Raw genomic sequence first — 24,183 nt, 5'->3', positions numbered from 1 at the left:
TTTGTACTTCTGGGCCATGATGTGTCCAATGTGGTACTGTGATCCCGCCCCCGGATACGTTCCGTAGGCACTGCGCGCGCTGCAAGCCTTGGGGGCTCAGACCAAGGCCAGCTTCCCTTGGCTTCTCGCCATGGCGGATCAGGTACACGGTAGGATCGCCAGAACGCAGGAGAAGGGAGTACAAGGACGGCCGCGCAGTACTTCCTGGTGGCTCGCGGGCTGTGATGTTCAATGTTGTTTGCTGAGGAACGGAATTTTTCCATACTTACATTGACATATCCCCGGATCCGAGATTCCAGTGCCCAAGAACATGTACCGGCAGACGCGGTATGTCGAAGACTGTGGACGGCCGGGGAAAAGCGAAGAGGAACACTAGTGGCTAGACGGCTGCGCTGGAGTGAAGACTAATCCGATAGCGTAGGCGCACAATAGACTGGCGCGATGTGAACAGAGTGTCACCTGCTTGGAAGCCTCACCTTGTATGCAGATGGACGGCTCCAACAGTCAGCTGCACCGAGTAATGGGCGCATGGAAGAGCAGAATACTTTATTTGAACAGCAGCAAAGTCGGACTAGCTGAAAGCTGAATCGACCCTGCCGAGGGAGAGACCGACGGCCCATTGCGTGTGACCTTGGGGACAATGTCGCTCAGGGGTTCGAAGACAATCCAACCAATCGAGCCAGATGCCACACGGAATAGCCTCTGCAAGTACAAGTAAGCACGATTTTGCCTTGCGCAGCGAGAACCAAGGATACCACCACCAGAGGGGGTATTCAAATTGCAAATCTTTCATTCAGCTTGCTATCAAAACTGCATAAAAAGCCGTGCAGAATCCACTGCCTCTGTAAACCACATGGAACCCAAGTCGTTTCTCGCCCAATGCCCGTGCTGCCACTGCTAGCGTGACTATCTCACCGAACTTTTGCTCTCCACCTTCTCAACCCCATTTCTCCCACTCAGATGCCGTTTGCCTTGTCCTCCAGGACGGACACGATACTTGGTGCATCCTGGGTCACGGCACCTGCGTCTGCAGGCTTCAGGAGGGGGCTGTTGGGACGGCTGGTGATAAACTGCATACATGTCAGTACATGATATAATCAGGGTCGTGGCTCTTTTGTGAGAGCCGCATGTGTTTTCAAAACTCACATTGCTTGCGGCGCTAAGAAGAGCCATCAGAGAGCTCTGGACCACATCTTCGTGGATGCCGACGCCCCAGACCGTCTGCTTGCTGCCCGAAGGCTTGCACTCAATGTAAGAGGCGGCCTTGACACCCCGACCCTCACCGATGGCGTGCTCCTTGTAGTCCTGGACGTCAAAATCTAGGCCAACTGGCTTCAGGGCCGCGACCATGCTAGAGATCGGCCCGTTGCCCCGACCACGCAGCTTGTACTCTTGTCCATCCGCCATCAGCACACCCTCAAAGATACGCATGAGACTCTTTGTGTCCTGCGTCTGGCCAAGGGCGGCAGGGGCCGGCGATGGCGCCCTGTCGGGCGTGATGGCGTAGTCGATGAGGTTGAATCGAGGGGTTTCGTCGAGGAAGTACGACTTTTTGAATAGATTGGTAATCTCTTCGGGCTTGAGCTCGCGTCCCAGCTCCTCAGCGCGCTGCTGCACAATCCTCGAGAATGCGACTTGTAGGCCGCGGGGGAGGTCGAGCTGCAACTTGGAGTGCACAATAAAAGCTGTACCGCCCTTGCCGGACTGGGAGTTGACGCGGATGATTGCCTCGTAGGTGCGGCCAATGTCCTGGGGATCCAGGGGCAGGTAAGGCATCCCTTGCCATGGATCTTCGGCGGACAGGCCCTGGCGCTGTCGGTTCTGGAAACCCTTCTTGATCGCATCTTGATGACTGCCCGAGAATGCGGCACAAACCAGGCTCCCACCGTAGGGAGCACGCTCGTGCACGGGGATCCTTGTGCATGCTTCGACCATTTCAATTACCGAGTTGAGGTCCGAAAAGTCGATCCCTGGGCTCACGCCCTGGGTGTACAGGTTCAGGGCCAGAGTGACCAGGTCGACATTGCCGGTTCTCTCACCGTTGCTAGACAAGATCAGTGTTTGCTCGTCATCGGGGAGAGGGAGAAAAGACGAACCCAAACAAGCAGCCTTCTACTCGGTCCGCTCCGGCCATCTGACCCAGCTCTGCGGCCGCGACACCTGTCCGAGATTAGTTTATAGCCCGGCTGTAGCAGATTTGTTGGTACGAACTTGTGCCACGATCGTTGTGGGGGTGCTGCCAAATTGTGTGAGCATGAACTCGTCGTGATGCTGCAGTGCGAGACCTACCAGAGAGACGCAGACGTCCTCCCTATCTCCAATGTTGTCGCAGAAATATTCAATCATATCGGCATAGATGTTGGGCGTCGCAAGCTCCACCGTCGCGGGCAAGTTGAAGATGATCTGATCCTCCTTTGCCGCACTGGGTCCCCATGCCTCTTTGACGGCGCGGCACACCTTGACGGCATAATCGGGATCGGTGTCGGAGAAGCACTCGGGCGAGAACTCAAACTGCCATTTGGTGTCGGCGGCGTCGGGGTTATCCTTGGTCAGGGACCGGACGAGCTTTGTGCATTCCACCGCCAGGTTCAGCGTCTGCTCCTCGGTGTATCCAAACACAACTTGTCGGAAACACGCACTCGTCGCGAGGTAGATGTGGATCGTAGCGTTCTTCGCGCCGCGCACGGATTCAACTGTTCTGCGGATGAGGTCGGGGCGGCACGGGGAGAGTACTTGGAGAAAGACGTCGTCGGGTACAGCGCCTGGCGTCTCGACCAGACGACGGGTAAAGTCAAAGTCGGTTTCGGAGGCGGAGGGGAACGAGACCTCAATCTCTTTGTATCCGAGTTCGCACAGCATCTTGAAGAAACGCCATTTCTCATCACCGTTCTGTCGTGTGTCAGATCTTGCTCATTTGATGGGCAACAATAACCGTTTGTTGCCAAACACCCTGGTAACGAGCGTACCATTGGTTGTTGCAGGCTCTGGTTTCCATCGCGAAGGCATGACGACAGCCAGCGAGGGGGCTTCTCGATGACCCTGTCAGGCCACTTTCGATTCGGGAGACGCAGCGGCTGTACATGTCAGCTCGTGTCACCGGTTTGGGGGTCTGTGGAAGAAGAATTGCTGGCGTACCTTGAAAGCCTGGTATTTCTTCCACGGTTCCTTAAGGCTGGAGGGGAAGATCCATGGTTAGCGGAGTGATCTTTCGCAGGTGCGCGCTAGGCCCACCACGTACAATGGCATATTTGCTGCCTCGCAATAGTCTTTGACGGACGCGGGAGGATCTGGCGACGCTGATGCGCTATACAGGCTGACAGTCAATGTTTTAAGAGCAAGAGCCTAACCGCGACTTTGAGAGGTATGGAAGAACTGCCGGCCTGAACCGGAGGAGAGGTAGTAGAAGGATTTGAGTCACGGTGTGGGGCAGCCATACATTGTCGGGTATTCACTTTCGCTAGTGGGGTGAAGGGGATGTTATGGTACAGCTGAGCATCCACGATACGTTCTTCATGCATGTCTAAGCCGGTGCTTGCCAATGTCACCGTTCACTCAATTAATCATTGCGCCCTCCTGGTGATGAAGGGCGCGCGTGTGACATCACCTAGTACAAGTGGGAGATACGCGGGCAGCATCGCGGGGTGCAGCTTATCGATAAGAAGCTACCGGGTCCACTGGCAACGCGCACGCCGAGATCGCAACGGATACAGCTTCACGATTTCACAAATCACACCAGGAACCTGCCCGAGACTCACAGTCTCCTGCAGCATACAATTGAACAATCCCGGTGATATGCGTATTCGTCCCGCCCCCTGCTACGCTACATACAGCCAATAGTCATGTACGCCGCTTCCTAATGCAGTGGCACCCATTGGCATCTGTTACCCCTGGCCAAGCCGCGGATCCGCTCATCAACGGCTGCAAAGAGTCAAAGAGGAAATGGCGGACATTGGCTTCCTCAGGCTTGCATCCGATCGACCATTTGAACCTCTGTTGGATCCATGAGGGGCAGTCACAGAAGTGTCCGAGATCATAGTGCCCTTTTTGTGCGTACCTGTCAACACCGTTCTTGATGCGACTACAACCATCAAATGCAGAGAAACGAGGGACGAGAACGGCTTGTCGAGTCTCTGACTGCAACACGACGACCTGCCGAATCTGTTGCAATTCGTACAGTACTGTCCCGGGGATAATCTCTCGGCCATTCGAGGAGATGGAATGGCAACCAGCAATGTTGGGAATGTGAGAGGACTGCCGCAGGCGCTCAAATGGGGCACGTAGGCTTACCTGTCTAACTTCCAGTGGACATCCATCTTCCCGCGCGGTCTTATACCCAAGAGTCTCATAGACACCGTGTAGGGTGGCCTCGACGTCGCCATCGACAAGGCTGAAGACCTGTCTGGCTCATGTTTCCTCCGTGAAAGAAAGCAGGATGTATGTGGGCATCTCAAGGACTAATTTCCACATCGTGACAAGGCTTCAGCATCCTGAAGTATTGACATCATTTGCAGATTGAGACCTACTAGGAGCCAGCTGTATGATTTGCCAATGTTCAAGTTGCAAGCGTCCGAAGACGCATTGAGGGAGCCTCTCTTGCCCGTTCGCCTTCTCGACAGTCTGGGTAGGAGCCGCACCCATGCTGGCAAGATTTGGTACATGGGTCAAGCGACGGAAGAGGCAAATGACGATGCTGGTATGGAAGTGGAAGCCGGCTGTCAACGTCCTCGTTAAAGTGACCTGGCTAGATCGGTGAAAGCATCATCACGATGTCTAGCGGCAGAGGTGTTGAGTCAAAAGACTAATGCACTCTTCGTCAGAACTTTGCCCCAAGATCACACCCCCTTTCGGTCGGGTGTGTCATGCCTTCATGGTTAGTTCAGGGGCACACTTCAAAGCCTCGCGCAGGTCACCTAGGCTTCGAGCACATACACGATGATAACATATTGCATTTGCATGCCCACTATATCTAGTTCTTGATACGACAGTTGATGCAACAGTCCCGACTTTAATCTTGATCTTCTGGGGCCAAGGCAGGCGCTTGGCAAACAAGACAAAGAGCGCTGGCTTCTCAGAGCAGTTTAAAGTCCTGATCATACTCCATCTATTCCTTCTTCGCTTCTCTAGAAAATGTGAGGCTTCGCCACCCCTGGAGTCGCATCATCCTGGCTTGCCCCTATTTGCGAACTAGGAGAGGAGCCGGGGAGGTTTCTTCAACATCTCCATCCTCGGTTTCCGCTTGGCCGTCGTAGCTCCATGTTTCTGGACTCAAGCGTTCTCTTGATGATCCGTTCTGGGGCGTATCATGGGGTGAACCGTAGAGAAACATGACGACATCTTCGGGACAGAGAGTCAGGAAAAGGCACAGGCGATACATGTATATATGATATGTACGGCCTTCGTTGGGAAGGGCGCCATCTCGCGGACCATTGCGACGTACGCGCCTTTTCTTGTGAGACTGTTCTCGACTGGCAATTTCCATTGTCGGCGCTGTAGATGTTGTCCGTTGCTTCTCCAGGGGAGTCATGAACGGACTTTCGCTTAACTCAGACTTGGCTTGTCGTTCTGTAGTTCTGTTGCAGGTTTAAATCAAATTCGGGGAGGAGATACACAGGAGTAAGATATATATAAAGACCAGTAGTAGTTTCCCCCCAAACTTATTCATTAAGTGCGCCTTGCTGACTGTTCCTCATTGTCCTCAAGCTTTCACTTACATTGACACCGCCCAAATGCTATCTTGTGCCGGCAAAGTTATTTGCTTCAGTCTCTTTCTAAGTGCGCGGCAATTTCCTTGACCGAAAGCACCTTTGGCGGTTCTTGCATTCCAGAGTGCGAGCAGTCTGCGCGTTGGCGTATGAACGAGCCGAGGAGATGTTGTGTCAAGCCTTATTTGGAGGTGATTTCTTGTATGTGCTGTTCCAAACAGCACCAAAACATGACTGACGTTCGGTTTGGCCAACAAACTGTCAAAGCATGCGGTAATGACTGCCCAACCTTCATTCATTTTGGTATATGGCAACTGGTGTGCTGAGGATTCGCCGTTTGCTGGGTTGCTAAGGAACAGTGACCATCGCCATATTCGCTAACACTACCCTATAGGTGGCCATTAAATTAAATTGTGGTCCGGAATTACAAGCAATCGTGGGGAGCAGGATAAGCACAGAAAACATTCAAGCTACCCTAAGGTAAGCTCGGTGGCCATCTTTGGTCGCCAGGCGATGAACATTGTGAGTTCAAGGCAGCGGCCAATGAACAGTTAAGATGTGACGCGCATCCGTATTTCACAACGAAACACTGGTGGCCACTAATGGTACGATGCGAATTTTGCATTGCCTTAGTGGAAATACCGATCTCGGAGACCGACGAGCTCGGCCCAAACGGTCGAAATTAGTCATTGAGCACGAAGCCGTTGCTTGATTTTGAGGCTAATACTGTGTGACTAAATCAGAGACGGGATGCCGAACTGACAAGTCTTGGCAGCGTCTCGAGCGACGGCAACGTCCGAGGGTGAACAAGATACGCAGGCGCGTCGTCACATGCACGCAGTCATGCCCCAGCCATATGAAGCAGAAATTTATATCAGAACTGCCATTTTCCATCAAATTGTCGCAGGTCGACCTGGTGCGAGGTTGTGGCCGGCTCCGGAGAAGGCGCGCTGACGGGGAGGCGAAGAAGCAAAAACGTGGGAGGAATGACCGGCTCCGAGCCGAGGGGACCTTCCTTCGTCATTTGACGCGAAGTCAGGTGAGAAGAAACGTGAAAGTGCCGCCCCACTATGTGGTCCAAAATGAATGGTCTTGACCAATCACGAGGCTTCCATTCTCAATCTTCACAACTGAAGGACCGAGGAATTCCAAAGGTTTTGCGCAATCCCCCCAGGTCTTTATCAACTTCGCCGAGACCCTCTTTTCCCCGAGCCTGCTGCCTTAAGTTCTTTCTCCTTCCTTTCGCTCCTCCAGTCCTTCCTTTTCTCCAGATTGCCTCTCGAGTTGCCGATATCTCGCGCAGTTTTTTGACCCTGAAGCTTCTCTCACATCACATCGCTTCATCGCTCACTTCCATACAAGGTCAGCCTCTCCGTTTTGCATATATTCGACGTCCATATCTAACAACATTCCAGATGGCTTCCGCCGCTCGCAACTTCTCCCGCGTGGCTACACGCACCACCGCCCGCAATGCCTTTGCGACCAGCGTCCCCCGCCAAGCCTTCCGCCAGCAGGGCTCGCGCTTCTACTCCTCCGGCTCCCAGAAGCAGTCCTCCAGCTCGCCTGCCCTCCTCGCTGTCGCCGCCGCGGCGGCCGGTGGTCTTGGCTACTGGTACTACACTGCTAGCGGTGCCCCTTCCGCCGCCTCGACCAAGATTGTCAGCCCGACAAAGGACGACTACCAGCGCGTGTACAACCAGATTGCCGAGCGCCTCGAGGAGAAGGACGACTACGATGATGGCAGCTTCGGCCCTGTCCTCCTGCGTCTGGCCTGGCACGCCAGCGGTACCTACGACAAGGCTACCGGCACTGGCGGCAGCAACGGTGCCACCATGCGCTTCGCCCCCGAGGGTGACCACGGCGCCAACGCCGGTCTCCTCGCCGCCCGCGACTTCCTCGAGCCCGTGAAGAAGGCCAACCCCTGGATCACCTACTCCGACCTTTGGATCCTGGCTGGTGTTGCCGCCATCCAGGAGATGCAGGGTCCCATTATCCCCTACCGCCCCGGCCGTGAGGACCGTGATGTCTCCTACTGCACCCCCGACGGCCGTCTCCCTGACGCCACTCAGGGAAGCGATCACTTGCGCAACATCTTCTACCGCATGGGCTTCAACGACCAGGAGATTGTCGCTCTGTCTGGTGCCCACGCTCTGGGCCGCTGCCACACCGACCGCTCCGGCTTCGAGGGTCCCTGGACCTTCTCGCCCACCATCCTGACCAACGACTACTACCGCCTGCTCGTCGAGGAGAAGTGGCAGTGGAAGAAGTGGAACGGCCCCAAGCAGTACGAGGACAAGACCACCAAGAGCCTCATGATGCTGCCCACCGACATGGTGCTTGTGCAGGACAAGAAGTTCAAGCCCTGGACCGAGAAGTACGCCAAGGACAACGAAGCCTTCTTCAAGGACTTTTCCAACGTCGTCCTGAAGCTCTTCGAGCTTGGTGTGCCTTTCGCCGAGAGCAGCGAGCGCTGGACCATGAAGCCTACCTGGGACGAGTCCAAATAGATCACATTGATCCCCTCGTGTCTTGATATGTGTGTTACTTGGTGGAGGAACAGGAATACGTTTCTGTTAGACTTACGTCCTCGGTAGAGAGGTACGCAGTGGCATTGGAGTTTGTTGGTTGACCTCTCTTCGTTAGAATTCCTTAGAAAGGCTGGTGCCCCTAGGCATGCGAGCCGTGACATTAGACCATAGGATCAAATCGACAGTGTACAGCTTAGAAACTGCGTCGTTGTGAAGTTTAGCTAGCTTGAATGTTTAAAGACGTGCAATGTGCCGAGACGTGTCGGTCAATTCGCGATTGACATGTTTAAAGCGCGGGAACCCCGAGCGACCCCGAGCGACCCCAAGCAGTGAGGTTCTTGAGCGCGCAAAGGGAGCGGGATGTGCAAGGAATTCGTCGCTGGCAGGAACACGTCTTTTTGCCAGTTGGAGAGGGCGCGTGATTCGGGATTAGTCTTGAAGGCTGGCGATAAACAGAAAAGGAGTTTCATCTGTGAAGAAATGAACCTCCAGTGCTGTCAGACCGAAGTACCTGTACAGGTAGGCATGAAGTACCTGGGGATGACGCAAATGGCCGGATATCGCCAACTAACTTAAGTTAGTCTGCTTACTGCTACATCAACAAAGGTGATCCGGCACCTACAGTCCCTTGCCATCGTGAAATTCATCTGCAAGTTGGACTTTTCATCTGCACACCTCGACGCAACACAAGTCAAGCGATTTTCTCCTGGCCGAACCACCCAAGTACTCATTTGCGCACCTGACTGAGCCGTCGAACCCCACACCATCCGGGATCCAGACCAGCCTCGTCACCAGCTCGCGTAGGGCGCAACCCGCCCCGTCATGGCCGACCGACACGGCGGAGACGGCCAGACAGGCGCGTCTTCCGTGTCGCCCGCGCAGCAAAGCAATTTCAGCCCATCTAGTGGGGGTGAGCAAAACAACAATGGGTTGAACGCCCTGAAGAATCTAGCCGCCAAGCGCTCGTCGCGAGGTTAGTACCATGCTACCAGTCAAATCGAAGCGCAACACAGCTGACGAGTCGCCTTCTCAGCCGACGGATCACAGCCGAAGCGACGAGGCCCGAAACCCGACAGCAAGCCAGCCCTCACGCGACGGCAGGAGCTCAACCGCCAAGCGCAGCGGACGCACCGCGAGCGGAAGGAACTTTACGTCAAGGCGCTGGAGGACGAGGTACTGCGGCTCAAGGAGATCTACAGCAGCGTGTCTCAGGACAAGTCGCGCTTGCACGAGGAGAACAAGAAGCTCAAGCGTCTGCTGGCGGAGAATGGCATCCCCTGGACGTCGGACCGCACGAACGACGATGACGCGGGCGGAGGCGACGACGGCAGCAACAACAATTACAATGCGAGTGTTTCCGGGAAAAGCTACGGGCAGGGCTCGCATGGCATCTTCTCGCCCGACCAGACTTCACAGCCTAGCACGGCGCCGTCTGCCTCGCCGAGTGGAGGGCAGAATCAGCAGCTGATGAGCGGCCAGCAGCTGCGGGACATGACAGCCGTCGCGACGAAGAATAAGGGAGTCGACTATGAACAAGCGGGCATCGAGTTCGTGCTGAAGCTGGAGAGGCCGTGCATGGGCCACTTGCCTTTTCTCATGGAGAGGGCCAACGTGCCCGACGAGGAGACCTATTGTGGCCATGCCATGATGGCGTCCTGCCCACCTCGTCCGCTGGGCCTCGTTAAGGAGAGCACACCATATGGGACATCAAACGTGCCCAGACCCGCAGTGGAGACGGAGGAGACGGGGGCGACGCAGAAGACATGGGAGCTGTCGAGAGCGGACTTGGCAACGCTCATGGATCTAAGTCCCAGGATCGACTTGGACGGCGAGGTCACGCCAATCACGGCGTGGGGCATGATCATGTCGCACCCGAGGTTCGGCGACTTGAGTCTCGCCGACTTTAAGGGGCTGGCTGAGGAACTCGGCAGAAAAGTACGGTGCTATGGGTAAGTTTTCATGCTGGACGCAGATGTATATGTATGGCTGGCTGACAGACACGCTGCAGATTCGGCGCGGTGGCGGAGGAGTTTGAGGTGCGTGATGCCTTGGAAGGGGTGCTTTCCACGCGCGCGATCATGGCTTAGTGTATGGGGTGACCTGTCTGTGGGCAAAGCGGTTTAAAATACGCACGTACATAGTCAGCGGGTGCTGTGTTGATGCCATTGAATATTGTAACCAACTTGTCAAATTGAGTCCTACGATGTGACATTTCTGAGACTGTGGCTGGTGCTGTGGCTGGTGGCGGGGCTTTGGTTGTCAGCCCCACACCCCACCTTGAACCACCACAAATTCGTCGCCAAAAGGCCAAATTCTCCATTGCGGCGCCGCCTCGCCTTAACTCACCACCACCACATCCCTCGAAATGGCTGATTCGCTCGACTACGTGCGCATCTGCGAGAGCTGCCCGCCCAGCGACGGCTGGGGCCCCGCCGTCACCACCGAGACGACCCTCGACGGCGTGCCCTACGCCCCCTTCTCCAAGGGCGACAAGCTCGGCCGCATGGCCGACTGGACCACCGAGGGCAAGGACAACCCGCGCGGCGGACGCCAGCAGTACAACCGCAACTACAGAGGTTCGTACCCGTACCCGGCGCGTGATGACGAATGGAACAGGACACTGACTCGAGAGCAGACCAGCAAGTGTACGGCGCAGGCCACGCAATCACCTTCAACGCCCCTGCCGCCGAGGACGAATCCTCCTTTTCGATTGTCAGCAACGCCCGCGACAGCACAAAGACCCGCTTCGGTCGCGGCGCCGTCTTCACCCGCGGCCGAGGCCAGCGCGGCGGTCGCGGTGATACCCGTGGCGGCCGTGGCACAGCCCAGCGTGGAGGAGGCGGTGGTCGTGGCGGTCACGGCTATGACCGCGGTGGCCGCGGTGGCGGCCGTGGTGGCGGCGGCCGCCGCTTCGGCTGGAAGGACTGGGACAAGCCGACGCGCAACCGCGACGCCAGCATCAACATCCGCGCCGACTGGGAGCTGCTGGAGGAGATTGACTTTAACCGCCTGGGCAAGCTGAACCTGGACGCGGACGAGGGCGAGGACCTTGACGACTACGGCTTCCTGTACTACTATGACCGCTCGTTTGACAAGCCCCAGATCAAGGGCAACGAGCGCAAGCTGACGGCCGTGGACCGCGCCGCGTACAACGTCACCACGTCGAGCGACCCGGTCATCCAGGAGCTCGCCGACAAGGACGAGGCGACCATCTTCGCGACGGACAGCATCCTGTCCATGCTCATGTGCTCGACGCGCTCCGTCTACCCGTGGGACATTGTCATTGTGCGCCAGGGCAACAAGATCTTCCTCGACAAGCGCGACAACGCGACGCTCGACATGGTGACGGTCAACGAGAACGCCGTGGACGCGCCCCTGGATGCCGCCGACGGCAACAAGGACGCCATCAACCAACCCGCGGCGCTCGCCGAGGAGGCCACGTACATCAACCACAACTTCCCTAACCAGGTCGTGTCCGAGTCCGAGTCGACGCGCGTGCAAATGGCGCACGCCAACCCCTTTTACAACGCCTCCGAGGACACGGACCCGCCCGCCTCCAAGGCGTACAAGTACCGCCGCTTCGACCTGTCGACCAACGACGAGGAGCCCGTGTACCTGGTGGTCCGCACCGAGGTGGACGCCGTGCAGAAGAACGCCATTAGCGGCGACGACCAGCTCGTCACCATCAAGGCGCTCAACGAGTTCGACTCCAAGGCGCCCGGTAGTGGCGGCGCGCTCGACTGGCGGAGCAAGCTCGTCACGCAGCGCGGCGCCGTCGTCGCCACCGAGATGAAGAACAACTCGTGCAAGCTGGCCCGCTGGACCGTCCAGAGCATCCTGGCCAACTCGGATGTCATGAAGCTCGGCTTCGTCTCCCGCGCCAGCCCGCGCTCCAACGACAGGCATGTTATTCTTGGCGTCATTGGCTGGAAGCCTCGCGACTTTGCCAACCAGATGAACCTGTCGCTGTCCAACGGCTGGGGTATTGTCCGCACCATCGCCGACATGTGCCTCAAGCGCGACGAGGGCAAGTTTGTGCTCGTCAAGGACCCCAACAAGAGCATCCTGCGTCTGTACGAGGTCGGCGCCAGCCTGGACGAGGAGGATGAGGAGGATGAGGAGGAGCAGCAGGCCGAGGAGGCTGAGGATGAATAAACATGAGTGTCATGAAGGTTGGAATGGAATGGGAGTAGGCGTCTCACGAAATCAAAAGCCATAGAGGTATGCCGCAATGATTCTTATTTCATGATTCTCGTGTCGCCCCACACTGTCTAAGTGAATCAAGTAATGTTGCTGCCACGCCCGTCCTGTGTCTATTCTTGATCCGTGCTCTACTCACTCTCACCCCACCCTGATGATGACAATTCGGATGTGCTAGATACCCCGGCCCGATCCTAGCGAGGCCGGCCATCGGCCTGCTCTAGAGGATATAGGGCGTCTCGCAGTGCCATGACCCATTCCCTGGCCATATTGTCCAACGGATCCAGTCCCAGCTCCCTCGCGGCATGGTAGACGATGGCAGCCAGCCTCACGAGCCGTTCGGATTGCCGCACGGGTGTTAGCAGCCTCAGCGCGTCCTCGTTGTGGGTCAAATCGTGGCCTATTAATGCCACCGTCGCCGGCGGGTATAATACTTGCGGCATTTGGTTTCGCAAGTATATGTCCATGTCGCGCCCGGGATCGGTTCTTTGCTGTTCGTAGACGCCCGCCACGACTTCGCGGAGATCCTCTTCGTACTCAAAGAGGCGGCGTCCTGTGTTGACAGAACGACGGTCTTCGGAGGGGTCGGCGGACACGTCGGTGGACACGTCGGTGACGCTCCTATTGGATCGTGGACTCGTGGATGGCCGATGCTGGTTGTTATGATTGCCGTTGGCTTCATTGACTCCATTGACTCCGTTCACGCCAGGGACTCCGTAGATTGGGTGCGGCGGCACTATGGCACGCGGGCCTGTCAATGGTACTGCCTGCTGCAGCCGCCGTGCACCATGGCCATAGTCGACACCCGGTGTGCCGTCAAATAATGGTGCTGGAGGCGGGCTAGGTATTCGTGACCAATGCGGGATAGGTGTCGGTGGCCGAGGCGGGCCACGCGCTGGCTGAGCCCGAGTGACAGAGCATACTGGTAGTTGTGGTGTTTGTTGTTGCTGTTGTGCCGGATACTCGCTAGATGCTGCAGTCTGTGGTGGAGGCGCCGCCTGTGGCTGCTGCTGAGCGCTTCCTATCTTACGAGGCAGCCTTTGCGGCGGTCTACCGGGATTCTCCTGGGGTCCCAAGGCAAGAGGTTGAGCATGGGAGCCTGGTGTCGAGCGAGGCGGATCGATCAGTTGCTCGCGGCTTGAGCCACCGGGATACGGACTCCAGCGAGCTCTCAAATTCTGGGCACGAATCATTTCTAGTCTCCCTAGGCCTGTTGATGTTGGTGAAGTCTGTCCAGAACGGAATCTCTCTGGGTTCAATGCTTGGAGCAGCCCGTGAACAACGGTGGACTCGGATGCGCTGATGCCCACTCTCGAATCTCCGGTGCCGTCACTGTCCTGCGCTGGAGGCTCGTCCATGTCCTTGTCGGAGCTTGCGTCGCCTCCCTTACTTCCGGCGCCTTGATGACTTCCGTCGCCTTCATGGCTTGTATCGTACTCCATACTGGCATAACCCTCCTCACTGGCATCATCCCCCTGACTGGACTCGTTAGAGGTCGGCGGCTGGCTGTTCATCTTGTCTTCACTGCAGGTTATGGATAATTTCATTGCTGATTTGCACACGTCTGTCACGGAACGACTTGTGCTGCGGTCGTTGTTTACAATGGCAGCGCTGGGCTCGTTGGCGCTCTTGCCTTGGAAAGAGGCATGGCTGAGCTTGCCACTTTCCTCTCTTTCGTGGACGGATGAAGAAGAAGGGACTCTCTTTTTGGCGGTCTCGTCATCCTTCTCCTGTCCTCTCTTGCGTTTTCTGCTGTTGCGAATGAGTCTCCTGTCGTGTCTCTCTGCGTTCACATTGTGATCCTTCGCTTCTGGTACTGTTGCCTCTGGGCTGTGACGGGGTAGGAGGAGCCTGTGGCTGGAAGACGGCTGCTGTTTGCCTTTTGCTGACTTCTGGACCCAATCAACTTTGTCGGCCATGGTGTGCTTATGATCGAGATTTCCGTGGTCTTGGAAAGGCTGGAGATGGGTGACTGAGCGCGCGGTTGTCTGGAAAGTTGCTGTTCGACGTACTGGGATTCAAGTATAATGCCCACGATACAGTTGAGAACAGCGATGCTGATGTTGAAAGTGAAGAAGTGAAATGTGCGTCTTTTTACTCCAGGCCTTGTTGCCAAAAGGACAAATGTTGGCGCAACACAGGTTCACAGCGAGAAGAATCAGACGAGGAGTCACTTGACCCCATCATGGGCAGGCTAGGGCTCCTAGTTCAGCTCGACAAAAGCCAGAGAAAAGATCAGTCGGACTAGCTGTATGGTATGTGATAGACGAGTTTGACGTGGTCAAGAGTCAAGACGTGGTGTCTTGAGCTATTTCAAGCTTGATGTTGGCGGCAGTAGTTCATGGTGATTGCGGTGTTCCGCTATACTAGTTATGGGTGTACGTGATCACATACTGGAGACTTCTACAAGATCACCTCCAAACAAATACTCAATGGTACAAGTTCAGGGCCGCCTCGAAGCGGTCGATGCACTTGGACCACGACGAATCCTCAAAAAGCTCCTTCAGCTCAGGAGGGTTCTCAGGCTGCAGAATTGTCAATTCAGTCCACTTCTTAAGCTCCACCCGGAGAAATGCTCACGTTCAAGTACGACACCTGGAACTCATGAATATACGCCTCCAGGCCGTTCGCGCCACAGACGTCGTCAAAGTCGCTCCAGTCGTAGCCCGAGCCTTCCGCCTGGTTGCAGGGCTCACCGCCATAGGTGTTGTTGGAGGCCACCTTTTTGAGGTAATCCGACCAGGTCTCAATGTCCTCCTCGGGAAAGGTGCCGCCATCATCACCCCCAGGCCCATTGTTGAAGATGCAATCGTTGTGGATGGTGACGTGGCGGTTGCCCTCGAAGCCAAGGATCTCGTGGTCCTGGGGATAGCGCATGGCGATCTTTGGGCCAGCCTCGAGCAGAGCCTCGACGACGGCGCGTTTGACGTCCTGGTTCTCGGACGTTTCCCACTCGCCCTTGCCCGGGCAGAAGTAGCCGCTCTGGGGAAGGTCAGCACTTGTCTCGGACATACTCTGCTACCAGGAGGTTAGTATCGATGCCCATTCTGAAAACTTACGTGCCACTCGCCCCACATGCCCAAGAAGCCAGCCTGGATCACGGGGATTACTATCGTGTCCTCCACGTCCTGGAAGACCTTGACCCAGGTCCGGACATCCTCCAAGATGAGGTCCGCGTCCTCAGGCTCCGACACAATCTCGCCTGACGGGGAGCCGTAGCGCACCCTGGGGATGGCCCTGATGCCCTGCTCGCCGTAGTTGCGCGCTAGGGTCTTGAAGTCGTCAATGATCTTGCTGTGGTCGCTGCCCGCGATGATCTGGATGTAGAGGAAGAGGGTGTCGGAGCGGGTGAGAGGGCTGTACGCAATCTCGCCCGAGTTGTCCCTGTCCGCGCCAATCTCCTTGTAGGTGGCGAATCCAGCGGATGCCACCTGGAGGGCAGCCGCAGTGGCGAGGAGCTGAGTGAGGCGCATTCTGGTCTTGTTTGTGTGGGTGAATATCTTGCAGAATGGGGAGAGCTCTGGAGGCTGGATCAAAGCTGGATCTAATACATTGTGAAGATGAATTTACACGGAGGAGGCTTGCTAATGCTGTAGCTCAGGGGTCCGTCTGTCCTTGACTCCTGTCATGGACCTTGGCCTTTCATTTCAACATGCCTGGCTAGCGCACACGCGTACTCGCCACCGGTTGTCGCTTCTGATCAAGTTGACAAAGCTTCCGATTTCCCCTGTTCTAAAAGCTTGAAACTTTGTTCCCGAGGCGCTGAAACGCGCTTGCTGCTCTTGGCAATCCTGGCGGTCGAGGCTCAAGCATCTCGGTGCCGAGAGGTGGCCGTCTCCGCAGACTGCATGTGTAGCATTGTGAGCAGAGTCAATTTCGGTGCCGATTGTGACCGGACATTGAAAACAGAAAGCGGAAAATGAGGTCAGGCACTGCCTCGAGAGATGTGCGACACGCGAATCTTCCGTGCTCATCTCGGATGTCGGTGACGGTGTTAATGCCCACCGGGGCCTGCGAGATCCGAGCCACGTGCTGCGTGTCGAAAGTTCTCTTAGACGTACTTGGAAATTCCAATGCAATGTTTTCTAATGCTGTCTACTCCGGTGCAGTGCCGTATCAAATACGGCATACCGCTTCGCTTCTCGCGAATCCCTCCTAGACGCTACCCCCCATTCTGGCACACACCATCAAAGTCCCCGTACTTGTCCATCCCCGCGCGGACGATGCCCTGAAAGGTCTCAAAGGGGCAGCTGGCGCCCGGTCCGCTCTGGCACAACGGCAGCGGCCGCGGTGCCGTGTTGGCAATGAACCGCACAAAGTCCTCCTGGCCGCCCTCGCCCCCATTCATGTCCGCCCTGTCACAGGTCATCTTCTCCATGCCGACGTGGCCCAGGAACGGGATCAGATCAGACATTTTCCACGCCCGCACGTGGTTGACGTGCGAGGTGGGGAACTCGTCGCGTCCCTGGTACGAGGAGGAGTTGAAGATGCCCAGCGCCGTGGCCACGAATGGGGGCACCTCGCGATGCGTAAAGTAGAAGAACAAGCGCTGCTCGGATGGCCACTCGATAGGTGTCCCGTTGCCCAGCGCTGCGCCCTCGTCAATGGCCTCGAAAAGCTGGGATTGCGAATGAAGCCAAGGAAAGCCAAGGTAGCTGGACAGAGGGTTGAGCGGGCCGACCATGTGCGCGTACTTCATGTCCCAGGCGTACTCGTACGAGAGCCACTCGGCATCCGAGAAGAAATCACAGATGGCCGAGCGCGCGCCCTGGATGGCCGACTCGTAACCGCAGATGGACTGGAGGGCAAAGACGTCCTTGGGCGCGAGGGCGAAGTCATCCGGGGTGAAGGGACGCAGGCGACGCGAGGTCTGCGTGCCGTAGACCTGGAGGAACTCGAGCTGCTCCTCTGTCCCGGGGGCTTTCGTAAAGTTGGAGCACGCCTTGTGTGGGAGGACAGCCCGCGTGCCGTCGTGGAGCTCCTTCTTGTCGAGGCGGGTGACATCAATGTCGCCGTCGTGGGGGAACGCCTTGAGAAAGGCCCGGGCGGTATCGTATGTCCGGGCTTTGGTGTCGGCCACGACACGCTCCACGGATCCTGCGAGGTGAGGGTAGCGCTTGACGAGATGATGCCCGATCCTGGTCGCGTCCACCTTGCCCGAGGGGGTGACGTCCTCGAGGTGATCCTCGTCAATAGGCGAGGTCCAGTCGTTGAGGATCTCCAGGGGCCCCGAGAAACCCCCGCGGTGCTTGTCTAGCTTGGCGAGGAAAGGCTGGATGTAGTCCTCGTACTCGGCGTCGTTGGCGTAGATGGCCGCATGGCGGATGAGATAGGACGCAGCGGTCACGGTGCACCCGTCGGGCGCGGCGTGGGACAGGCCAAAGCCAACGGCGTCAAAGTAGGGCGAGATGCCTGGCAGGTGAAGGAGAGGATCGAATTGGTATCCTTGCGAGTGGTCCAATGGCCGGATCGGTTGTTGCGCGAACGAGGCGTCTGCGAAAGCCAATGCCACCAGCGACGACGCGGCTACTACCAAGGTAGCCAGGTGGGATGGCATTGTCGTCAGAGCCAATTGTGCTTGAAAGGGAGTGGAGGAGTGAGGTGAAGATGGCAGACCTCGCGTGGTGGCGTTTGCACATGTGTGAATTTGTTTCAATTTCTTGCTCGCGACTGATCTCGATGACGTAGTCCAGGCCAGACCAGACAACAGCCCCTGGCCTTGGGTGAGCAGCAGCACACCATGATGCATCCCGGCATTCAACTCATTGGAAATACGTCCATAAGAAATTATACTCATTCGTTATGGGAGCTGAACAATCTCCACTACAAGCAAGGCCCTATCCCCGTATCAGCAGACCAGAGTCACCAGACCATTTCCTTCCTATCCTTACCTCTCATATCGAGGCCCTGGCCCTCGTGGTCCGGGTCGAACCCAGACGGCCTCGTGTATGCACCCTGGAGATTGTTCATGCTTCCCACAGAGTCGACATTGCAAGCCAACCCGGCGGATGTGATCTGCTCCCACACAATGGGTCGCCAGCAGGTGATCTCAGTGATGGAGTCGCCGAGCAGCACTGTGACCGAGTTCCTCAATTAGTACACTGCTATGTATATTTAGGCCAGGAGAATCGTAGCACACACTGACTTTGACCGCTTACACCGTCGTGCTGGCCGTCAGACAAGCAATAAAGACACCAATGCTGAACGGTTTCATCTTGATGAACTGCGTGACGTTCACGGTCCTGTTCGAGGTCTCAGTGGTTGTGTGAGACTAATGCCCAGTGCTCTTCCTCAAGCGCCTCACTACGGTCTTTTATAAGCTGGGCTTCCCCGCGTCCATGCTCGGCATATACACCGTGCCTTGTCGGGAAGACACTTCAACTGCCGCGTTGCTTTCTCCGAATTGCCCTATTCGGCATGAAAGTGCGGGGATGATCCACGGGGTACATTTTTGTACTCCTCGTCCCATCGTATGGTGCCTTTTCGTCTACGTTTACCCGTTGCATTCAGGCGGGAACGGTGTCCCAAGGCGAGAAATACAGCTCAAGCTTGTCTGGTACTCATGTGCTTCCTCGGACTAACCATCCCATGTGGTCAGCGTCACCGTGTCACCGTGAACACGAACCGTTCTGTCTCGATCTAGATTCGCTGAGGGAAAGCCTTTTTGTGTAAATTCCAGATGACAATGTATCAATTGATAACCCAGCCCTCCCCGCACTCCCTTGTTTGAATACTCGGGGAACGCACGCAGTTTACACGCGCACCAGTGTACTTCACGGTACTTCACGTCAAGGTCTCTTGTCTGGTCTGGTGACACTGTGCCCTCTTTTGTCGCTGGCAGCAACATGAAGCTGCAGCCTGCAGGCTGCCCTTGTGTCACTCGCCGCAGAAGACTTTGAATACCAGGCTTTAGATACGCGGAAAGACTGTCTACATATATATGTATCTAGGTGTTATCTATCGCATAGGCAGGAGTCAATGCACTCCTTTCATTTCACATTCGAGTCTCCTCACTCTCAGGCAAGCCCTCAGCCGTAAATAGATGACCAGTTGGTCAAGGAATGAACAAAGCTTTTCCTGCAAGTGATCATAGTCTGGGTCGAAGGTCTAGCCAGACATCTCCTTGATCAAACGGCAGGCCTTCCGCTTCATGAGTACGTGCCATGTTATGGTGGACGTGGAGAGTCATGTCACTCAAGCATCCAAGAGGAGAAGAATAATATAAAGCAAAAAGACAGAAAGCCAGGCCAGGCCGGAACAACCATACAGAAAAGACACCAGCTCAGAGGAGAAACAGGGTGGCGCCGAGGGCAGCGGTGAGGAGAGTGGCAAGACCTCCCGCGGCCAGGATGTGTACCGCATAGTCCTCATCCTCCGGGCACTCGGCGGGGGGCCATGGACCTCTGCAAGCTTCCTCCAGGTCGTGGGCGTCCATACTCTCCACGGTAGCCTTATCGATCTTGACCTTGCAGGGGTTGGCGGTTGGTGTAGGTGTGGAGGTAGCAAGCACAGCGCACGTCCTTACGGACGCCACGCCTCCTACGTAGTAGGTAGCATTGGCCACCTCGTCGGATACGTCGATCGCCACTCCATCGACTAGGCAGTCGTCGTCGCTGTTGCTCTCTGTCCCAGAGATAAGATCGACCTTTTGGCCGCCCTTTTTAATCTCAAATCTCACGCTAAAGACGCTATCGGGATCGTCTGGAAAAGTATGGAACCCAAGGGTAGTATAGGAATCCTGGCCCATCCGGTCCTCGGTCTCGTTGCACGATTGCCAATCCAGCCACCACCCCATCTTAAGAGGGCCTTCGCCCCGGATGTCGAGATGGTACCAGTAGAGGTAGGGGTCGCTCTGCGCAGCGGTTACATCCCACCATTCAATCGTGGAACCGCCGCGTGAGAGGACATCAACGTCTGTGTAATTGTTGATGTATCCGTTGCTATAAGTCACAGTTCGTTGGGGCTGATTCGTCGTGTTCAGGATGCGCTTGTTGAACGTAAGTTGGAGATGCTCGAGCAGTTGTGAGTTCTGGACGGCAAAGACAATGGGGAACTTCTCCGAGGGCTCGTATGTCGTGTTATTACGCGGAAAGATCAAACTGGCTTCAAGAACACCTGCGGCTGTGGCGACAGCACCTTGGTAGGCACAAAGGCCAGCGACAGCCCACAAAGCGTACGAAACGAAATGCATGGTGACTGCGTTCGAGATGGCGGCCAACCTCGATTGTCCGTTGCTGGTGGTACCCTGGTGGTGAAAGTCCAGCACCCTGCCCGACGACTGGCGATGGGAGATGTAGGCTTGAAAGACGAATCAAGTTGACGCGGGACAAACTTCAGGAGAACATGGGGAACCCCAAATTCCCAATTTCTCGTGTCATCATAACATTTCCGAATACACGTGTGATAAGTGGCATGTTTGGCTCTCGAGTCTGTGTAGGCTTGGCAGGCTTGGCAAATGCGCGCGCCCCTGCATACAAAAGTGCTTCAGCGGGCCAGCGGACCGAAGAAAGACGTTTTTGATGATTGACAGGCCGAAGGATCAGTAAGACAAAAAGAACAAAAAAACATACAACAACCGGTATTCGCTGGTCGTCACCGACCCAACTACTAATCAGTCCCTCAGCGGCTTGACTATGGGAGAGCGGACGGGATCCCGTATTCTCCACTGGGTATGGTCGTATGTAATGGTTGATGCTATCACCAGTGTTTATAGCCACAACACCCACTAAGAAACCAGAGAAAAGGCGTGGAGGCCAAAAAAACATACAACAGCCGGTATTCGCTGGTCGTCACCGACCCAACTACTAATCAGCCCCTCAGCGGCTTGACTATGGGAGAGCGGACGGGATCCCGTATTCTCCACTGGGTATGGTCGTATGTACTAGTCCAGGAGCTTTTTTGACATTATAGACACGAGACACTAGTCAAGAAAGGAAAGAGAAGTCAAGTGATAGCACTATTAAGATCTACCATGTAGTCGGTTACAGGGTTCACTTTTCTATCCAACTATAACCCACGTACACGATAAACTATTTCCTTAGCCCACTGGCTTACCACGCGTATAATGTAAAGAGCCGCCTGAAGAAGGCACCGTCTAGTAACGTTATTAATACGAAATGTGTTATAGTAGCTGACGCCGAAGCCAAGTATACCAAAGACATAGACAACCCTGATTTTCAAAGTGGCCTTATGCGCTAACCCAAGAGGAGATCATTTGTATAAACGGGTGAAGTCCCTCTATCAAGACTCATAGTATGCTATAGCTAGTTATGTTCTTTACTAGTATTATTAGTGTCTCCTCCTAAGCTTATAGTAGCGGGTATCATTAATAAAGAAAAAATAGCTAGTTTATTTGAGATTGACGGTAGCGCCGATGTATTGGAGTATCTAATTGCTAGTAGTGTCATGTGGTTAATCGGTGATTTTAAAAGGGGTATTTTGAAGACGGCAAAGGACGGGTGACTAGTTATTCACAAACTCATCAGCTTCAAACGTACGCCGAGATTGAGACGGATGACGTCGAAAGCTTTACAAATTAGGTTAGTAATTACTCAGAGTGCTTTTAATGATACTCTGTAACTAGGTGACTATAGACTCAGCGTACAAGACTGGAGAATAATAATTAGTAAAGCTAATAAAACTCCGCAGGCTACGTACTACCTTAGGCGCCGCTTGATCTCGGATAGCGTACTACTTCTCCAAGTTACAAGGGATACTCTCCTTTACCTTTAGTATAAAGCTGAGGTATTTTACCTCTCTCTTTACGTACTGGGACTTCTTTAGATCTAGGCAATCGTGCCGAAATACGCTAGATACTTCGATTCCAGAAACTATGCCATTATAAGTACAGAGAAAAGCTACTTCGTCCCCGGTGAAGCTCGTTTCCCGTTTCAGTCTCGAGATTTCGCCTAATCGTTGCACTTAGTGCAAGTTCCGAATGCAAATAGTTACAAAACCCATGCGTCATGGAACTCAAGTCTTTAAAATCAATTCCATTCCTAGTTCCGATATTCGCCCTGGGACTTGTATGCTTCGTACTGCAGATCCGGGTGCCCCTCCCAGTATAGTGTCTCTGGGTCACTTGAATTATCAAATGTGAACTTGGCGCTTTCTTCAGGAATGAGAACCTTAGGGAGCCCGTTTGCCGCCGCAGCTTCGGCTAGAAGCTGGCACTGGCACGCGCGCTCCATGAGAGTCATCAAGAAGCAGGCCTCCTCTACTGTTGTGCCGACTGTGAGAAGACCATGGTTCTGCAAGATCATGCTCTTTCCCTTTGGACCTAGCGTTCACATCAATGGGTTATTCGGCTAAAGCGTTGCGCGTGATGACATACCTAGTGCAGCTCCGATACGGTCGCCCTCCTCCTCGGTGAGGACAACGCCCCCGAAGTCCTAGGGATACTTGTCAGCATACCCCAAGCCTCGACACCAACAGATTGTCCCTTACCTTATACACGGCCTGGGCTTCTCCATACAGATAGGCAGCATCCTGCGTGAGCATCTCCAGTGGTCGCCCAAACGCGCTCCACGCCATGCCATGCGGGCTATGGGTATGACATGCGGCGACAACATCCGGTCGCGCCTTGTGCACAGCACTGTGAATTAGGAACCCAGCCGCGTTGGCGGGCTTGCTCATGTTCCCTGAAGAAATCATCCAATAAGAGTGTGTCCATACTGCGGCAGCTCGAAAACACCTACCACCAATCGGCTTCCCCTGATAGTCAACGAGGATCATATCACTCGCCTTGAGCAGCCCAAAGTGTACGGCCAGAGGGTTCTCGAATGTATCAGCTCCTTTCCTGCACCGGGCTATAGAGTTATATGGGGATTGGTTCTTACTGTCCAAAACGTGTGGGGGTGCTCGGGGTCGCGCACTGAGATGTGGCCGGCCATGCCGTCTGTGTAGCCTTTGCGTGAGAAGACCCGGAAAGCAAGCGCCATCTGCTCAAGAAGCCATTGTCTGTGAGCGTGAAACGTAGGGTGCTTGGGGATGCCCGGAAGGCAAGTGCCCTGAGATATCAACTCCAGGGGCGTCTTTCCGGGCGGTTGCTGTTGGACGGCATCTTCCAGTTGTGCAGAGGGAGCCATGGTGCAATTCCGTTTAACGTATGGTCAACTTGACACAAATCTCTCTTTGGCTCAGTGAAGGAATGAACCTGGGGATCCGAAGACTATATACGTCACGCCGTCAAACACACCAGTATATGTAGAGGTGCCTGGGCATTTCCGATCCTGATTACGCCTAACTCTTTGTGGTAGGCTGGTACGAGGCCACGCCAAACGTGCGTGAGGATGGTTCGCCAAGAGCTCGTATTTTCTCTCCCGAACGGACTTAGCGCAATATCCCAAAGACATGCTACTAGTCCGCACGACTGGCCTCGACGAGAACAAGACAATGTAAAGACTCGCGAGAGGACGCTCAACGCTGCAGGCCCCCGTAGAAAGATTCATCGGAGCTTGGCATGCATGTTTCGCACGTCATCGGGGCGGAATCGGAGAGCATCATCGTATAAATTATCTGTAAACGTTTAGGGGCGAAGACGATCCCAAATTCCTAACAACCTCTTCGGGTCATTGCGTCCGCGAATAGGAACAATAGCGTAGAGGCTCCTCAATGCCTTGCATACTTATATAAACTGGTTTCTCTCCTACTCTCGGCTTTGATGAATTGGGATAATCATGACTCCCTTATCGTACGTCTCGACGCGAACCATGCACAGATCCTCCGCCTCAGTGGCCCATGGCGCCCAGTCA

General features: G+C 55.3%; 9 protein-coding genes across 9 annotated transcripts; 3 read left to right on the top strand and 6 right to left on the bottom strand.

Annotated features, from left to right (window-relative positions):
- Nucleotides 1-956: 956 nt before the first annotated feature.
- On the bottom strand, nt 957-3,246 carry J7T54_006367 (2-isopropylmalate synthase; the record flags this gene model as incomplete). The annotated part of the gene is made up of 8 exons (XM_051506737.1): nt 957-1,070; nt 1,147-2,044; nt 2,097-2,160; nt 2,212-2,236; nt 2,290-2,889; nt 2,967-3,074; nt 3,136-3,172; nt 3,239-3,246. 8 exons carry the CDS (start codon nt 3,244-3,246, stop codon nt 957-959), a joined length of 1,854 nt encoding a protein of 617 aa, XP_051366884.1.
- Nucleotides 3,247-7,117: 3,871 nt separating this feature from the next.
- J7T54_006366 (uncharacterized protein) lies at nt 7,118-8,209 on the top strand (the record flags this gene model as incomplete). Its single annotated transcript, XM_051506727.1, has 1 exon — nt 7,118-8,209. One exon carries the CDS (start codon nt 7,118-7,120, stop codon nt 8,207-8,209), a length of 1,092 nt encoding a protein of 363 aa, XP_051366883.1.
- An 843-nt stretch (nt 8,210-9,052) lies between these two features.
- J7T54_006365 (uncharacterized protein) lies at nt 9,053-10,317 on the top strand (the record flags this gene model as incomplete). The annotated part of the gene is made up of 3 exons (XM_051506716.1): nt 9,053-9,203; nt 9,264-10,179; nt 10,239-10,317. 3 exons carry the CDS (start codon nt 9,053-9,055, stop codon nt 10,315-10,317), a joined length of 1,146 nt encoding a protein of 381 aa, XP_051366882.1.
- Nucleotides 10,318-10,595: 278 nt separating this feature from the next.
- On the top strand, nt 10,596-12,385 carry J7T54_006364 (uncharacterized protein; the record flags this gene model as incomplete). The annotated part of the gene is made up of 2 exons (XM_051506704.1): nt 10,596-10,806; nt 10,866-12,385. 2 exons carry the CDS (start codon nt 10,596-10,598, stop codon nt 12,383-12,385), a joined length of 1,731 nt encoding a protein of 576 aa, XP_051366881.1.
- Nucleotides 12,386-12,624: 239 nt separating this feature from the next.
- J7T54_006363 (uncharacterized protein) lies at nt 12,625-14,349 on the bottom strand (the record flags this gene model as incomplete). Its single annotated transcript, XM_051506693.1, has 1 exon — nt 12,625-14,349. The coding sequence occupies one exon, from the start codon at nt 14,347-14,349 to the stop codon at nt 12,625-12,627; it is 1,725 nt and encodes a 574-aa protein (XP_051366880.1).
- Nucleotides 14,350-14,859: 510 nt separating this feature from the next.
- J7T54_006362 (uncharacterized protein) lies at nt 14,860-15,903 on the bottom strand (the record flags this gene model as incomplete). The annotated part of the gene is made up of 3 exons (XM_051506682.1): nt 14,860-14,955; nt 15,011-15,412; nt 15,490-15,903. 3 exons carry the CDS (start codon nt 15,901-15,903, stop codon nt 14,860-14,862), a joined length of 912 nt encoding a protein of 303 aa, XP_051366879.1.
- A 689-nt stretch (nt 15,904-16,592) lies between these two features.
- Nucleotides 16,593-19,020, bottom strand: J7T54_006361 (uncharacterized protein; the record flags this gene model as incomplete). The annotated part of the gene is made up of 4 exons (XM_051506671.1): nt 16,593-17,923; nt 18,322-18,504; nt 18,626-18,672; nt 19,013-19,020. The coding sequence occupies 4 exons, from the start codon at nt 19,018-19,020 to the stop codon at nt 16,593-16,595; spliced, it is 1,569 nt and encodes a 522-aa protein (XP_051366878.1).
- Nucleotides 19,021-19,712: 692 nt separating this feature from the next.
- J7T54_006360 (uncharacterized protein) lies at nt 19,713-20,621 on the bottom strand (the record flags this gene model as incomplete). The annotated part of the gene is made up of 1 exon (XM_051506660.1): nt 19,713-20,621. One exon carries the CDS (start codon nt 20,619-20,621, stop codon nt 19,713-19,715), a length of 909 nt encoding a protein of 302 aa, XP_051366877.1.
- A 1,807-nt stretch (nt 20,622-22,428) lies between these two features.
- On the bottom strand, nt 22,429-23,517 carry J7T54_006359 (arad-like aldolase/epimerase; the record flags this gene model as incomplete). Its single annotated transcript, XM_051506649.1, has 5 exons — nt 22,429-22,709; nt 22,764-22,821; nt 22,877-23,070; nt 23,128-23,206; nt 23,269-23,517. The coding sequence occupies 5 exons, from the start codon at nt 23,515-23,517 to the stop codon at nt 22,429-22,431; spliced, it is 861 nt and encodes a 286-aa protein (XP_051366876.1).
- Nucleotides 23,518-24,183: the final 666 nt, after the last annotated feature.

The sequence above is a fragment of the Emericellopsis cladophorae genome (genome assembly GCF_022114955.1).
Source record: "Emericellopsis cladophorae strain MUM 19.33 chromosome Unknown NODE_1_length_1489480_cov_119_871856, whole genome shotgun sequence".
Lineage (NCBI taxonomy): Eukaryota > Fungi > Ascomycota > Sordariomycetes > Hypocreales > Bionectriaceae > Emericellopsis > Emericellopsis cladophorae.
This window is presented reverse-complemented; position numbering and strand designations above follow the sequence as displayed.